Source organism: Chenopodium quinoa, unplaced genomic scaffold (genome assembly GCF_001683475.1).
Source record: "Chenopodium quinoa cultivar QQ74 unplaced genomic scaffold, ASM168347v1, whole genome shotgun sequence".
Taxonomy (NCBI): Eukaryota; Viridiplantae; Streptophyta; class Magnoliopsida; order Caryophyllales; family Amaranthaceae; genus Chenopodium; species Chenopodium quinoa.
This window is the reverse complement of record NW_018743196.1, coordinates 382,521-399,499: the sequence shown is the minus strand read 5'-3', so window position 1 is coordinate 399,499 and position 16,979 is coordinate 382,521. Positions and strand designations below refer to the sequence as shown.

The 16,979-nt window shown below is 35.5% G+C and overlaps 3 protein-coding genes across 6 annotated transcripts; 1 reads left to right on the top strand and 2 right to left on the bottom strand.

The window, feature by feature from the left end:
• Positions 1-2,210: 2,210 nt before the first annotated feature.
• Positions 2,211-5,223, top strand: LOC110732966 (probable protein phosphatase 2C 47). Of its 2 annotated transcripts, none has more exons than XM_021912954.1 (3): positions 2,211-2,718; positions 3,578-4,002; positions 4,344-5,223. In XM_021912954.1, the coding sequence occupies exons 1-3, from the start codon at positions 2,644-2,646 to the stop codon at positions 4,912-4,914; spliced, it is 1,071 nt and encodes a 356-aa protein (XP_021768646.1). In that variant the 5' UTR covers positions 2,211-2,643; the 3' UTR covers positions 4,915-5,223. The 2 variants fall into 2 exon arrangements, with proteins under 2 accessions (XP_021768646.1, XP_021768645.1); XM_021912953.1 differs by having other exon boundaries at positions 2,216-2,718; positions 3,569-4,002.
• A 593-nt stretch (positions 5,224-5,816) lies between these two features.
• LOC110732968 lies at positions 5,817-7,710 on the bottom strand. Of its 3 annotated transcripts, none has more exons than XM_021912957.1 (7): positions 7,176-7,680; positions 7,002-7,101; positions 6,762-6,910; positions 6,626-6,695; positions 6,461-6,508; positions 6,247-6,345; positions 5,817-6,125 (listed from the first exon to the last, which is right to left on the bottom strand). In XM_021912957.1, exons 1-6 carry the CDS (start codon positions 7,421-7,423, stop codon positions 6,253-6,255), a joined length of 708 nt encoding a protein of 235 aa, XP_021768649.1. In that variant the 5' UTR covers positions 7,424-7,680; the 3' UTR covers positions 5,817-6,125; positions 6,247-6,252. The 3 variants fall into 3 exon arrangements, with proteins under 3 accessions (XP_021768649.1, XP_021768651.1, XP_021768650.1); XM_021912959.1 differs by having other exon boundaries at positions 6,647-6,695; positions 7,176-7,672; XM_021912958.1 differs by lacking the exon at positions 5,817-6,125 and having other exon boundaries at positions 6,160-6,345; positions 7,176-7,710.
• Positions 7,711-14,316: 6,606 nt separating this feature from the next.
• On the bottom strand, positions 14,317-16,415 carry LOC110732967 (short-chain dehydrogenase reductase 3b-like). Its single transcript, XM_021912956.1, has 2 exons — positions 15,275-16,415; positions 14,317-15,171 (listed from the first exon to the last, which is right to left on the bottom strand). Exons 1-2 carry the CDS (start codon positions 15,286-15,288, stop codon positions 14,394-14,396), a joined length of 792 nt encoding a protein of 263 aa, XP_021768648.1. The 5' UTR covers positions 15,289-16,415; the 3' UTR covers positions 14,317-14,393.
• Positions 16,416-16,979: the final 564 nt, after the last annotated feature.

The following is a 16,979-nucleotide window of genomic DNA, read 5'->3' as shown; positions in this document are numbered from 1 at the left end:
AACCACAAAATAAGCATTTGTCTAAGTAGGCAATAAAATAATTTTCAACCTTGAGACATTCTTGTCTATCGATATGCTTTTGTACCTATGTTGCTATGATACTACGTAGTATTCTCTCTATTTCATCTGTACGCATCATGTACTAATGTTTAAAGAAACTACGTAGTATTAAAAATAACAATACATTTACCATCCAACTATACTAGCTTTCTCTCTATTTCATCTATGAACTATGATACTAACTAACTAACTTTTGTCTATGGTATGTTGTATTGTATTTATTTATTTGTTTTTTATAATCTTCTTCTTTTGCGATGTGGTTATTTATTTAGTGTTAAGTTCTTAATAACTTTTTGATAAAAAGAAACATAATAATAACTTCTCATGACACAAATAAAATTATTATGAAACAAACAAAGTGATGGATGAAATAGAAAATAAAGATAGATTGCACTTTAATTAGGGTAATTGCAAAAGATGAACATGGCAACGTTGTATATATGTGGAGGTTGTGAATGAATGTGATAGTGCCAAGTAGAAGTTGCCAATTGACCACCTTCAAATTTATATTATTTTTATTGTTGTGGTTGCAAATAAACTTATTGAAGTAGATGACGTTACTCCCATTTCATTCATACGATCAAGTATTATTAGATAGATTCTCTTGTTCAAACTTTACTTTAACTTAGGATGAGGAGTTGAGGACCCTTCCTTTTCTTTTGTTTTGTTTTGCCCATTATCCAATCATCTTTTGCCACCCCATTCAATTTCTAGATTCTAGATTAGGTCCCCCAACCATATCTATCGCATATTTTTCATGTAATCAGGAGATTTATTATTATGGGATGAATGTCTCTTCACTTACGTTTCTTAGTTACTTGGCTTGTTTGTTCCTCGACTTTGTATATCAATCCAAATAACTATATTTTCTGATTATAATACAACTATGATACCGTATTGCTCATACTATCTTCTTGAATTGTCCCAAGTGATGAGTAAGTCAATCATTACGATGAGAATGCGATACTCCTAAGCTCCAATTTATTTAATTTGGCAATTTCTTTATTCGGTATATTTTAAATTATAATATGCTTTCTTTTAATCAAGATTATATATATATATAGGTGCGAAGCCAAAATTTTAAAGCTATAGGGGTCGACTAAAACTTTAATAAAAAAATTAATGTGAAAATAGGCTTGATCCTATGATCTAATTAAACCCCAAACAATGGTATTCAAACCGCTGCGACAATCGTTAAATATAACTTAAGTTATAACAATAATATTACTACTCCCTCCGTGTTTTAATACGAAGTAAGTGTTTTCGTTGTTTTCATTAGTCACATAATGATTTTGACTTGATTATTTTACCAATATATAAAAATCAAATGTCATTGTATAATACATCGTTAGATTCGCTATAATATATACTTTCATAATATCAACTTTTCTATAATTTTACTAATATATAATTACATAAATTAATGGTCAAACTTGTGCCTCGGCGTGTTTGGTCAAATTGTAACGCTTATTAAATACACGGAGGGAGTACGTCTGTTTCATATTATTTGCAACGATTAGACATTTTTTCTCTCTACTTTATGTCTAATCGTTGCAAATCATAGGAAACAGAGATAATATTTGTTCAAAAAACTTATAGGGGCCAGCAGTTAAGATTAAAGGCCACAAAATTGGTCCATGGGGGGTCGGGCCTCCACCGCCCTTCATGTTATACATATTGTATGACTAAATTTTGAAGAAAATCTCTATCTAAAAGTGGATATTCTTAGATTTTACTTGCGCTCTTTACATGATCTTTGTATTAAACTTGATCGAGCATCTAACCTAATTTTGTCAGTTAAAATTGTACTCTTGAAAAGTTGGAATTGTAAGGAAGAAAGAAACAATGAAAAGGAAATCTAAGAAAATATCTAAAAGCAATAATCTCAGCATACATAGAGCATAGAGTAGATGATAAAATCTATGATCTATCTCAGTCATCATAACAACCACCAAAAAAAATAAAAAAAATGGAAAAGCAGGTGGAAAAAGGCAGAAGAGCTGACCTCAATAATTGTAGAAAAGAAAAGGGGAAAAATACGTAGAGTCAACGCACAGTAAATGTAAAAAATACTGTATAGAGATCGTAGTTACTCGGTAAACGTTAAATTAAAAACGATCAAATAAGTCCGACGCGTGGACAGGAAGATTGACGTGGGAGGTACGCCATCTGGAATATGGATGAAATCCCAAAAATACCCTCATGGCTTGTCAAATAAAGCGGTGAGAAAGTAAGTGCAGAATTGGGAATCATATAAAAAAAAAAAGACACGTGTACCCCGCGTGAACCCAGATGACCGCCTCTATTGTTTTTCCACCGTAATAATTCCTTCATTCATATAAAACCTTCTCCCGCTTTCTGGAATTTTTCTGACTCTTTTATTATAAACCCAAATACCAGCTTCAATTTTTATCCAGCTTTCCTTATTCTTTACACAAATCTGCTGTTATACAATTCTATTATCTTTGATTCATCGATTGATTGATTTATTAAAATTAATAAAGAAGCGTGATTTAGGGTTTTGTATTTTGCAATTCAATTTACTAGCAAGTCGGATTATCACTATTGATGGTATAGAGCGACATGGGTGCTGACGCTGAAGTTGTTTGTCCTCAAATTGTTCCTAGTCTCGACGCCGTTCTCGCCTGTTCTCAACTTGTAAGTTTCTGGATCGTAACATTTCTTGATTCTTTTCATGGGTTAGGTTTTTTTCTGGGTAATTCTCCCTGTATTCCGATTCGTTACTTTTATCAACCACTAGTATTGATTCAGAAAATATTGGATTAATTTGAAACTAGTAGGTTTGATCACAGTTGTATGCTTTTTGTCCTTCTTCTTCAAGATTTGCAAACCCTTGTTAGATGAAGCTCCGAGGTTTACTGCTTTATACAAGTTTAAATTTCTAACTCTTTACAGAATATCAATATAGTTACACAATTGAATCATTAAACTTGTCCTGCTCAAATTTGAACTGGTTGATCATAAGGTATAGTATATGAATTGGAAGGTAGCAAGATTAGGTAACAAAGACTGAATCTGTGAGGCATGTATGCTGTATATAAATTTGAGGATACATGCAGACTATGTGATCATCTCCTGGCACCACTTGTTTATCTCGAATACCCCTTTGTCATGTAAATCAGGCTATGCTTTTGACAACTCAACATTATTGTCTAGACTCTGGAGCGAACCCAGCTCTGATAATAACTCGCACATGCCAATTTGATTTTAGTTTGGTGTTTCTTTTTCCTGTTAACAATTTTTAGTAGTAATTCAAGTGTAGTTTTGAAGAATAATATCATTTTCGAACCAATTAAACTCCGATTGTGCTTTTCCAGTTTTATATCACTGTCTTTTTGTATATTTAATCATGATCAAAGTTGGTGTTGTGACTGTATCATGTCTGTTTATATAACCGTTCAAAGCTATGCTGGAGGCCTGGTTGTTGGAGTTGTTGGATTTATTATGTTACTTTATAATGGATACTGATTAATTTTCTTAATTTTAGGATAAAAAGACCCCGGATGCAGTGGCAGACGGTTCTCTTTCTTCTACCATGCAGCAGTTTGTACCAATTATCCGCTCTGGAAGCTTTACTGACATTGGACCGCGCAGATTCATGGAAGATGAACATATAAGGATTGATGATCTTTGTATGCATTTGGGTTCAATGTTTACATGTCCCAAGCCTAGTGCTTTTTATGGGGTTTTTGATGGTCATGGAGGACCTGAAGCAGCAGCTTATGTCCGCAATAATGTCAATAGATTCTTTTTTGAAGATGTCAATTTCCCCGAAGCCTCTGAATTGAATGACATATTTCTTCAAGGAGTGGAGAATTGCCTTCGCCAAGCCTTTCTTCTGGCAGATCTAGCCCTTTCTGATGATTGCAGCATCAGTACTTCTTCAGGAACAACTGCTCTTACAGCTTTGATACTGGGAAGGTATGTTAAATGCAAATTGCTAGCTCTTCCTGGAGTTTGCTTCTTTTTGTGTGTCTGCTTTTTTAGTTTCATTTTTTCTGGTGTCATGCCTCCTCTGTTACTTGATATTGTTGCCAGTGTTTCAAGTACCATTGTGTTGTACTTGATGAAACTATGTTGCTCCCTTTGATGAAGTATACGACTATACACTATAAGCGACTAGCTAGTTTAGCATGACCATTTAATGAAATGGGGATTGTTTATGAGCTTATTATTATTCTGTATGCAGCGGCTTTTTCTCTGTCTTTACAGTCTTCGGAATAAGTATCTGACCATTTATCTTTGTGCTTGCTTTCTTTCAGGCTCTTGCTGGTTGCAAATGCTGGTGATTGTCGAGCTGTCCTTTGTCGGAAAGGAGAGGCCATTGATATGTCTCAAGACCACAGGCCTACATATCCATCAGAGAAGAGGAGAGTTGAAGAATTAGGGGGTTACATAGACGATGGATATCTGAATGGAGTTTTATCAGTGACTAGGGCTCTGGGGGACTGGGACATGAAACTTCCCAAGGGTTCAGCCTCACCCCTCATTGCCGATCCGGAACTGAGACAAATTATTTTGACCGAAGATGACGAGTTCCTCATAATTGGATGTGATGGAATCTGGGATGTATTGTCAAGCCAACAAGCAGTCAGCATCGTGCGTCGTGGATTAAGGCGGCATGATGACCCAGAACTATGTGCAAAGGAGCTGGTCAGAGAGGCTTTGAGGCTCCACACCTTTGACAATCTCACTGTCATAGTTGTGTGCTTTTCATCTTTCGATCACCAGAGAGAACAATCAGGGTCCAGGCCTCGGAGATTCCGGTGCAGCCTCTCAGCAGAGGCCTTGTCTACTCTGAATAGCTTGCTGGAGACCAATGACAGTCACTGATTCATTTTTAAGAGTGTAAATATGATCTGTTTAGAAGTCGGTGTGCTCAATGTACTGTGCGTGATTGATGGAGATAATCAATGTTACTGTTTTAAGCTGCTTCAGTAGGACTTGTTAGAAAAAGCGGCTTGCAGTTTTGTTAGGGGATTTTTCTTTTGATGGTAGACTATTTAACTGCTGTGTATCGGGCTATTGTTGGCAGGACAGGTTGATGTGAATATAATTGAAGGGATTGAAGGTGTTTGGAGGTGTATAAACAATGCTCTATTCTTTCAGTATTCAGTGATTGCATTTGTGTTTTTAATTCATTTTTGTTCTCAAATTGATCATCATATATCATCCAGCTCATATCCCTTTTAAAGTGTTTAAACAGCTTTGACTCTCGGGTTTGAACTTTGAAGTAGTGCACTTAAATATGTAATCATGTATAGTACTCTGCATCACAATATCTAATTTGTCATACGAGTGGTTACGTACAATTTTGTTTCAGTAGGCTGCAATTAGGCAAGTCCTTTGTTTTACTTCCCAATGTCATGAATATATCTCTTGTGAATTTTTTTTTTTTTTTTTTTGAATAGCGTCTCTCTTGTGAAGTTGAGTACTCTATTGTAGCGGAAATACGGACGAGTATATAGATAAGTGCTAAATGTCATCATAGATTGCTTGATCCTATGGTCTCTCTCTTTCTCTCCTTTCCCTTCCCCCGTCATCTCACTCAAACAGTCCACTCCTGCAACCACTCACCCACACCAAACACCGGCCACACTACATTGAAAAGGGGAGAGAAGAGTGAAAGAGAGGGAGGGGAGGGAATGTGTAAAACGCCATGGCAATATCAAGTAAGCCGACCTATTCAAATTATTGCGAAAGAAACAGAACAGGAAAATGAATCATCCAAGACATAGAATAATGTGGACAAAATCATGCAGGCATAGGTTTTGCGTTTCAAGTTATACGGAGTACATACAAACAGATTACACAATTCCATCCATTCAGATGCACTAAAATAAAAGCGCATACCAAACAGGTGTTTTATTATATAGGTATATCAAGTCTATCAACCAAAGGTTCAATTACCAATTACACATGTACACCAGGGTTTTGGTTGTTGTTGGTTACAATTCCTGAAGAATCTCTTGGTTTTATAATCAATTACACATTTACAAGCCAGGGTTCTGATTTTTGATTTTGGACTTGAAAATGTGAGGTGGCTGCAAGTAAATTGGTGAAATAAGTAAGCAAGAGTGATTACAATTTGCAACAGGATATGGATATTCCTATAAAAAAGATGACTTATACAATACAATTAGTGTCTGCAGTTGAGTGACTCACACAGGATCAGTTGGTGGACTCTAGTTGACTGTTTTTGGCGAAGTTTGTAAACCTTTCCAAACCTCGTAGAAGCAGGCTTTCAAGAAAAGGTTGAAGTGCCTGCAAGTATAGAGAAGCAGGTGAAGTTAATGCCAAGAATGTCGTGAGGAAAGGAAAAGGCAGAGCAACAGCAATGAGAAATATAAAACACCTATTTGAAAGGAAAGATGCTTACTGATGCTACAGGTGACAGAAGCTGAGGAACTTCGTAAGACACAGTGAGCTGTGAAAGAAGATAATTTAGGAGAGAGTGAGTTAACAAATGGTATTCAGCTTTAGAGTATTATGTAGCAAAAGCCCACATGAAGAGGTCTTAACATTAGAGGTTTATGAGGAATACCAAGGGCCAAGGGGTCCTTACTTCTATAAGACAGGATGAAGGCCCTCTTGGGTAAAATCGAACAGCACCACTGCAATGGAAGAATTATTTCATCAACAAAGAATTATTCCTGTTGCATACAAATAACAAATCTCACCTGTTCGGAAGGCCTTCAAGAGATCTCCAATGAATTTTTTGATTTGGAATGGGTTGCAGATTTCGAGCAAGCCAAGAGAATTCAATATCACGACCAAATGCTTTATATCTCAGCGTCCATCTTGATTGGTCAGGCTTATCTTCCACCACCTGCTTACACCTCAAATATACTCCATTATTTTTCACCATAAAAAAAAATAAATCACAAAAGTATTTTGCGGAATTGAAAAAAACAAGCAACCTTAACAGATGAAATGAAAGGCATCCACTTAGGAATGTCTTCACGATTAGAGTAGCAGTTATACGCAACAGATACAGGCACATCAACTTCCTTCTTCACCCTGCATTTCATTGTAAACTTTATCTTAATTCTATTCACAAATTCAATGATTCAAAGAGAGAGAGAGAGACAAACGTGCAATCTTGCAATTCCACGACAGGTCGGAAACGGAAAGGGCGTTTGGAGACAAATCCATTTGGGATTTTGAACAGGAGTCGAGTGGCTGCTTTTGATTTTAAAGAATTGAAACCAACTTTGTTGCTCAAATAACAATCAAACTTGGAATTTGGATTTGAAGTTGATGCTGCCCTCATCAACAAACTAAGCTGGGGTCCTGAAATCGAGCTTCGATTTGAAGGTGCTACTATGGATGTTGAAAACATTCTGCTTTTTTCAATCCACAACACTAAGATGAAGATCTACTGCTTCCTATCACTCCTTCCCACTTGTTCCTTTTTTTTTTTTTTTTTTTTTTTTTTTTTTTTTTTTTTTTTTGGGAGGAGGGGCCTACTGTCTACATCCCGAATTTCCATGGTTCTACTAGTATAAAAATGGGAGAGGCGTGTAAGAGACTAGAACTCAACAACTCAACTCTCCTATTCTTTAATATCCAAGAAAATTCAAAACTGTCCCAAATTTCTACTATTTGTATTTGTTTGTGTGCACAAATGACAAATATCAAACTGTTCAACTAAGGTTCTGTTCTCATACGTTTATTTTCAGTTCACTTCAGCTTAGTTCAATTCAGTTCACTTCATCTTCTAATTTCTTTCTTTTATAAAATTTTCATTTCACTTCACTTCAGTTCAGTTTATGAGAACAGGTCCTAAATGTGTCTTTCATTGATTTTGGGTTAGTATGATTAATTTATTTGTTCATCGAAAACCAATTTTGGTGATTGAATATGTTACCCTAACAATTTTTGCTAATTCGTTACCATTGTTATAAATTTAATCGAAAATTATACGGAACACAAGGCTATACGTACTTGTGTTGTGCCGATAACTTAATTGCACACCTATTAGTGATACACAACATACAAATTAAAGTATTAGTACAAAGCATGTTAGTAAATGAGAGCCAAAAACAATTTTACTCCATGTGTTTCGGCTTTTAGCTTAGCTTGATCACAGATTAATGTAATCCCAAATTTCAAATTAAAAGACACTGCAGACGTAATAAGTAAACAAGCACATACCAACAAAAATCGCACCAATAATATACCATACTTAGCACTGTCAAAAACCGAACCGAACCGGTGAAATCGAACTGTTTCAACCGATCCGAATGAGAACCGAACCGATTGAAAACCGATTTTTTTGAAACCGAAAACCAACCTGAACCGCATGTTAGTAAAACCAAAACCGAACCGATCCGAGAAAACGTTAAACCGATTAAGAACCGAACCAAATCTAAACCGAACTGAAAAGGAAACCGAACCGAAAATGAACCGAACCGTTTCTAACCCGAAACCATTTAAACTGGCATAAAAACCGCTTACACCGAACTGTTAGCAAACTGCTACTCGTTTGCACCGAACCATTTAAAAACCGAACTGATTGTACCGAACTACTTATAAACCGAACCATTTATGAACCGAACTGCTTATAAACCGAACCGTTTATGAACCAAACCGCTTATAAATCGAACCGTTTACAAGCTTTTTTTGTATGTAATAATAAAATTTTTTTTGGTGCACTTTTTTATGTAATTATTTGGATTAAGTATTAGAAATCTTAGAATATATTTAGCATATATTCCATACTTATCAATTTTTCTTGAGACCATATACTTATCATATTAATTGTATATATCTTAGTAACTTAGTTAATACTAAATTCCCTTAGAAATAGCACTTCGTTAGCTAATCCGTGAGTATTGACTTTAATTTGGTTTTTGGGGAATAATCTGCAATTTTGGTTTTTTGGGCAATAACCTACAATTTTTTGGCCTTTTGGGCCTTATTCATCAACATAGCAGTATTCCAGTAGCATAATAGGATTAATAGCATTAACAAGTTATAAAACTTCTAATTCAACAAGTTTCAACTTTTCAAAACCAAAACAAACTAATCTAATCCATACACATAATTAAACAATTTTTAACAACAAAGTAACAAAATCAAACCAACCAATCCATACAAACAAGTTTTAACAACAGAATTGTACAAGTTTTTAGCATAACAAGATTAACACCAGCACCACAGTCTACAGCAGAATGGCAGATCAGCAGCACTGCAGACAGCAGCAGCAGAATGGCAGAACTGCATCGATGGAAGAAGAGCAGCAGAACATCAAAATGGAAGAAGAGCAGCAGCAGAATGGAAGAACAACAGCAGAACAGCAAGTCAGCAGCACAGCAAGTCAGCAGAACAGCAGTAAGGAGAAGAAGCAGTCAGCAGTAGCAGCACCCTATACTTATCATTAGTGTAAGAAATGAAGCTACACTTTTCTCACAAAAAAAAAAAAAAAAAAAAAAACAAGAAAGCCTGAATTAAGCAACACAATATAAATTAAGCATCAGTAAAATAGCAACATCCATACCTTTCTAATTAGATGCAAAACTTTCATCTATCACCTCTTTACCAATTTCAAGGACGTCTTCTTCAATATCACAATCATAACCACGTAACCAATTTTGTGTGGTAACCAACGCCTCAACATTCTTAGGCAAAAGTGCACTCCTATACTTGTTTAAAATACGACCACCCATGCTAAAAGAAGACTCAGAGGCTACCGATGTAATAGGAATGGCCAAAACATCCCTAGCCATAATAGCTAATATGGGGTACACATTAATTTGAGATTCCCAATACTTGAGAACATCATAATTCTGCCCTTCAATTGATGGTTGACGAGGAGTATTCAAATAATTATCAATCTCCATCGATGGTCGATTTAGGCTATCATCAACATCAACATCCTAGAAAAGTGCAAAAAATATGCTTTTATTAAATAATAAAAATTAAGACATATAATTATTATTTTAGTAAACCACAATAAACAGAAAATAATTACCTTGAATATATCATCATCATCCAAGAGACTATTTGATTTATCAACCCCAATAGGGATGGAGGGGGAAACAATTGTACTTGACTTAAAACCGGAACACATAGAAGAATAAAAGTTATACAACTCCAAAAGAGCATCTTTAATCACCTTCGCCTTTTCAACAATGCCTCCTCAACATAAAGCACTTTCAACATATTCGTCAATCGAAATAGCTTATAGCGAGGATCAAGAACAATAGCTATTGAAAGGATCAAACTATAGTCATCCCAATAGCCCTCAAACTTTTCAAGCATAACTTTTGCCATGGGTGCAAGTTTAGGGTCTATATGGGCTTTAGTTATTGTGTGCTCAATTTTCAAAACACTAGCAAAATACAAATTTGCGGTAGGATATTCAGAACCAGAAAATAACATAGTGATTTCATAAAATGGCTTTAGGAAATGACATATTTTTGCAAGGGTATCCCATTCATCATCCGAAAGTTTGAATTCATAACCCATATACTTATCGATAACCACTTTCAAGGCTTCCTTTGCTTCTAAAGCTTTTCGGAGCATCGTATAGGTGGCATTCCAACGAGTCACAACATCAAGACGTAACTTACCGTTAAATAGACAGTTAACCTCAGAAAGAGCATGCTCAAATTGAGTAAGTCTAGAGTCCGAAGAATCAATATATTTACAAACCTCACGCAATTTTTGAACACTACTATCAACTTCTTTCAAACCTCTTTGAACAATAATGTTCAAGACATGAGTTGAACATCGAATATGAAAAAATTTACCATTACAAGGAAGAGGAGAAGTCAACATTAAATCTTTCTTCAAAAGTTTAACCATAACATCCATAGATCGAGCATTATCAACAGTAATTGCAAAAGCTTTACCCTGAAGGTTCCACTCCCCAATAAGTTTAAACACAAATTTTTCTATCTCAACACCAGTATGAGGAGGACCACAATATCTAAAATTCAGAATTTTAGACCTTAGACACCAATTTTTATCAACATAATGTGCAGTTAAAGTGAGATAACCTCGATTAGTGCATGCTGTCCACAAGTCACAAGTGAAGCTAACTCTACCTTCAATTCCAGAAAAAGATTGCAACAACAAGGACTTAAACTTATCATGCTCAGCAATACAATATTTCAACATAGTGTTTCTACACACATGCTTCACATTAGGATTTAGATTCGTAAAAACTTCCCTAAGGCCATGATGCTCCACAATATTTAAAGGATAGGAATGCAAAATTATAGCTCTAGCAAGCAATTGTAAATGACGAGTTTGATTAAACGTAGGATCAACAACACTTTCAAGATTTGCAGGATGATGTATATTTTTACCCATGCATGCCTTAGTATGAGCTTTACAAGTGGAAGTACCAGCCTTACCTGGTGCTTTATATTCATTACCGCAAACATTGCATCGCGCATATCTTATCGGAGCAAGACCAACAATCTTATCAAAAAAGGTGTAATGCCTCCACACATCTGATGTTCGTCCACGCTTACTACCACTAGTGGTAGTGACTTGTTGCTGAGAAGAATCTTGATTCTGAATAGTGTTTTGAGAATCTGAAGTTTCTAAATAATCTTGTCTGTCCTCATCATAATTTTCATACCCTTGATCCATTGCTGAAAAAACAGGATCAAAACAACATATTTCAGCCTTATAACAAATAATTGTCCCTATCAATGCTAACACATTTAGGTACTTTTTACACTCTAGTTAAGAGTCGAAAACCCATTACATTGAGATGTACACTTAATAGTGAAACCAACAAATAGAATAGAGAGTGAAAAGTCATTAATCCCATATTATTTTTCTATAAACGCTAATAAACTCATATAATCAAATTTCAGTAGCAACCCATTAATTTTTAACTACTAGAAAATTAAATAAGATGAACCCATATTATATACTATTACCACTAACTTACAATTATACAATTATATACTCATTAAGGGGAATTATAACTATAATAATGCAAAACGTAGTGAACAACTATGTTATATAGTGTGGTAGCTTAGAAAACCTAAATTTTAATGTCAAATTTGATTATTGGTCTTTCACTCTTTCCTGTTCAATTCTTTAATCTTGATTCATTTTGATTGATATGCAAACAATAATGCAAAGCAGTCAAGAAATACAACCGTCAAATACTAACTAACTTAAGATAGACCACTAATCAGAGTTATACAATAAACCACTAAATTACAATTATACAATTATATACTCATTAAATCAACTACAACTTTAATTATTCTACTTCATAAATCAGATTAAATCAGTTGCAAGAAGTACGAGGAAGAGAGATATCATACCTGGACAAAAAAAAAGAGGTTTAGAGCAGCAACAACACTGATAAGCGAGGATTAGAGCAGCAACAACACCGATGAGCAGCAACAACGAACGAAAGGCGCCGTGAATGAATTAGGGAGAATTGAAAATGAATGAGAGAGACGACAAACGAAGAGGCGCCGTGAATGAATGAGTGAGATCTGAGAGGAGATGAGAGAGAGAAAGAACTAGGAGGCGTGAAAGTGAAAGTGGAATTAGGGTATCAAAATGGTTGAGATGTAAATCTAACCATTGATTTTTTAATCTATGGTTGAGAATGGTTTTCCGTGTGTGTTGTGGGGAAAAAAGCTAACCGTAGATTGTTTTTAATCTATGGTTGAGAGTGGTGATCCGTGTGTGTTGTGGGAGAACAAAATTAACCGTAGATTGTTTTTGATCTATGGTTGAGACTGATTAGATGATGTTTTGTGTGTTGTGTATTCATTTGATCGGGATCAGTCTCCAAGACGCGTATTAAAACATCTACGTAGTATATCTTTATTTTCATACAAGTAAAAATTATAAAAATGTTATATTAATAAAATATATAATGATACAAATTTAAAAAGATCACTCATGAAGTCATGAGTCATGACTCATGAGTCTCGTGACAAAATTAAGTTTTACTGTTTTATAGATTAGTGGTAATTTATGGTCAATATTTTCAAAGTTTGACCCCAAAAATGACAAAGGGACAAAATAAAGGGACGGATGGAGTATTAAAATAATAGTTAGAGATGGTGTAGATCATTATACTTAAACTACACGAACAATGATCCTAATTTAATTTAAAACAACAGCTCAAGTTATTGATCCAATCAAAATAATGTTCACTAATTTATAACTTTGTACTAATATATACGAAGTATTTAACTATGAGATGGTTAGATGCTATGCGTTAATGTGTACATACGATCGATTGAACTAATCAATATTACCTTGTTAATAAATCATTAATGTTTTCTTTCATTACACAAATCAAACTACTTTGTAATATCTTCATAATTTCATGAAAATATATAAAGATAAACGAGCCATAATTATCAGTCTTGTTGATTAATCAAGTATCGAATTACCAAATTGCAAATTTTCATTTAATAAGAACTCATCAAATCATGACTTTGACACTAGTATTTAAATGATTAAATAAGAAACATATAACAACCTAGTTGTAAAACAATAATACATTAATTCACTAACTTTTATAATCTACTTCGTAATACACTAGTAAGATCAATATGACTAAACTTGAAACAGAATATGATATATATTTATAAAATCAATGTGAATTTGTTTATAATATGATGCCTAAATATGAAATGATGAAGTCTTTACTTTATATAAAACTTGTTAACCAGCAAATACTATCAAATTTCAAACCAAAACCATTTAACTGCCCAAATCCAAACGACTCGATAAACAATTGATTTTTTGAAACCGAAAACCGACCCGAATCGTAATTTAGTAAACTCGGAATGGAACCGATCCGAATAACGTTAAACCGCAGAAGAACCGAACTAGTTATAAATTGAACCAAAAAAGAACCGGATCAATTATAAACTGAACCGAAAAAAACCAAACCAGTTATAAACCGAACCAAAAAAGAACCGAACTGTTTCCAACCCGAAACCGCTTCCAACCCGAAACTGTTTGAACCGGGATAAAAACTGTTTACACCAAACCATTAACAAACCGCAACCCGTTTGCATCGAACCGTTTACTACCCGAACTGTTTACAACCCGAACCGAATTAAAACCGATCAAGATTAAACCGAAACCGAATCGAACCGATAAATATTTAAACCGAATTAAAACCGACCCGCGAGACACTTAAACCGATTTAATACCGACCCGATTTAATACCGAACCGATTTCAAACCGAACCAAACCCGAACTGTCAAACCGTTTGACAGTGCATACTTGATAGTACAACGACAAAATACGAATAATATAGTGAAGAAAGGATTTATTTAGATGGCAGAAACATGAATTATTAATTAATTAGGAGGAGCAGGATTGTGACTACTAACGGTGAATCCGCCATCTAACACCAAGTTATGGCCGTTGATAAAGGCGGATTCATCGGAAGCAAAGAATAGAGCAGTCTGAGCAACGTGGCTTGCCTTCAAGACAATCCCCTTTAAGCTAGTTATTGTTGCACAGCTCTGCTCAAGTTGACTTGGTTCCATGTTGTATGTATTGCAAGCCAAGGGAGTTGCTACTCCAAAAGGAGATATGCAATTCACACGGATCCCATGTGCACCCAGCTCACTGCTTGCCGCTTTTACCAGCCCCACCACCGCGTGCTTTGAGGCCGTGTACGTCATTGGCCCTACGCCGGCTATGGACCCCGACACACTAGCTGTGCATATTATTGATCCACGGATCTTTCGGCTCACCATGGCCCGCCCCGCATGCTTGATGGTAGCAGCCACCCCTCGGACGTTGATGGCAAAGGTGTTGTCTAAATGGGCCAAATCCAAGTCAAGGACGGTGGACAGTGGGCCAATGACACCGGCGTTGCTAAATAGGATGTCAAGGGTGCCATGTTTAAGTAAGGTGTAAGCAACAGCTTCTTCAACTTGTTTCTCGTCTCTAACATCACAATGGTAGTAACTGGCTTTGTCTAAGCCTATGGATGCTACCACTTGTTGCCCTATTTCATCTTGGATGTCTGCAACCACTACCAACGCCCCATTCTCTGCGAATAGTTTTGCCGCCTCCTCGCCTATACCACTCGCTGCTCCGGTGATCAAAACAACCTTGCCTTCCAATCTAATAACAGAACGATACAATAACCACTTATTAATTTAAAGGATATATAGATACATGTTAATACAATAAAGCACTAGATACACCAGCATGTGAGCAAACATACCTTGGCTTAGACATATTGATTGTATAACTTGATTTCTCCGATGAGATTTCCCCTGTATCACAAATTAATGTTTACAGAAGATCGGATCTATTTTTGCTTGCTTATATTTTTATATACAAACTATATATACTGTATTATAATTGTCAAGGTCCAGCTGCCATTTAATTAGTGCTGCATGGGTAGGGTGATCATTACTTCGATTTTTATTATTTTACAAGTCAGTAGATTCATTTGTCTTTTTTTTTTTTTTCTTCTCTCTCTCTCATTGTTTTTTTTTTTTTTTGTTTGACCCACTACTCTCTCTCATTGTTGATAATTATTGAGATCTTGTATATGAAGTAATTACTCCGAATTAATTAGGGGCCGTTTGGTTCGCAAAGGGTAAAAAGAATGGAATGAACAAAGGGATTCAAAGAGAATGGAATGAAACCCATTCCATATAGCATGTTGTTTGGTTTACAAAAACCAAAAAAGGGAATCACCATCACCATAGCACCACCACCAACACCACCCCACAACCCCCTTTTCCTTCACTTTCCAAGTTCTCCAGCTACCCCACCGCCCAGCCACCATCTTTTCGGCATCCCCCGGAGCCCGTCGCACCTCCACCACCCCTCCCCTCCCCGGAAAACCTCCAACCGCTCATAAACCTTAAACCCTTTCTACTCAACCCTAAATTCAACAAATACAACAACGATCACTCTTTAATTAGGCTATGTCATCTTTCAATGGCTCATACAACAACGATCACTCTATAATGAGTGGAGCTCAGCATATGTCATCTTTCAATGGCTCATACACCTCTGTGGTTTCACTTGGTCAGCACTCGATTCCTTATTAGCTTCACTCATTATTCTTCATTTCCCACCGCGGCCTATCTTATCTATAGAGTAGAAATCAACTTAAGTTGGTTGTGATGGATTATTTAATTAGGCTTAAAAAGCCAGCTTCAAGAACAAATTGATGTGTACATACAATGAACTTTATTATATCCCTATGTAAGTTGAAGCCAATCAAGCCATTGCCCAAAACCAAAAGTTTTCCTATAATGGAAATCACTCTGCCATGATGAAAAATTCATCTCATCGATCATGCCATCGAGGGCTTGTTCTGATTTATTGAATTGAGCTGAACTGAATTAAACTGAACTGAATTGTTTATAAGAGAAGGAAACTAGACCACTGAACTGAATTGAATTGATCTGAATTGAAATTAAGCTGAAAAAAAACTGATCATAAATATAATACTCTTAAAAAGGAGAGCGATGAGCTAATGAAGTATGTGAATAAGAGAAACTATATTTAATTGTATAAGTCATTGATTTTGAGTCCTTTTTTTTTTCTTCATAAAAGAGAATCAATTATTGTCGGCACAAATTTAAAATCTAATCCCTAAATTCAATCAAAATAGAGGATGGGATTGGTTTCTAAAATTAATAATGATAGTATGTAAAATGCACATGGGTTTGTAATACGTTGCACCTAACTAACGTAGAGTATTATTATATTAATAGATCACAACTCATCACGTATCACGTGGTACCATGAACTCCGCAGTACACTACTATACTACGTATTATCTTACCACTTTACTTCCAACATTACATTATACTTACTCTGTAGTAATAACACGTAAATTAACATAACACGTTAACACGTTAATTAATATACAAGCCAAGTTATTTCAGTTATTCAGGATCATACAA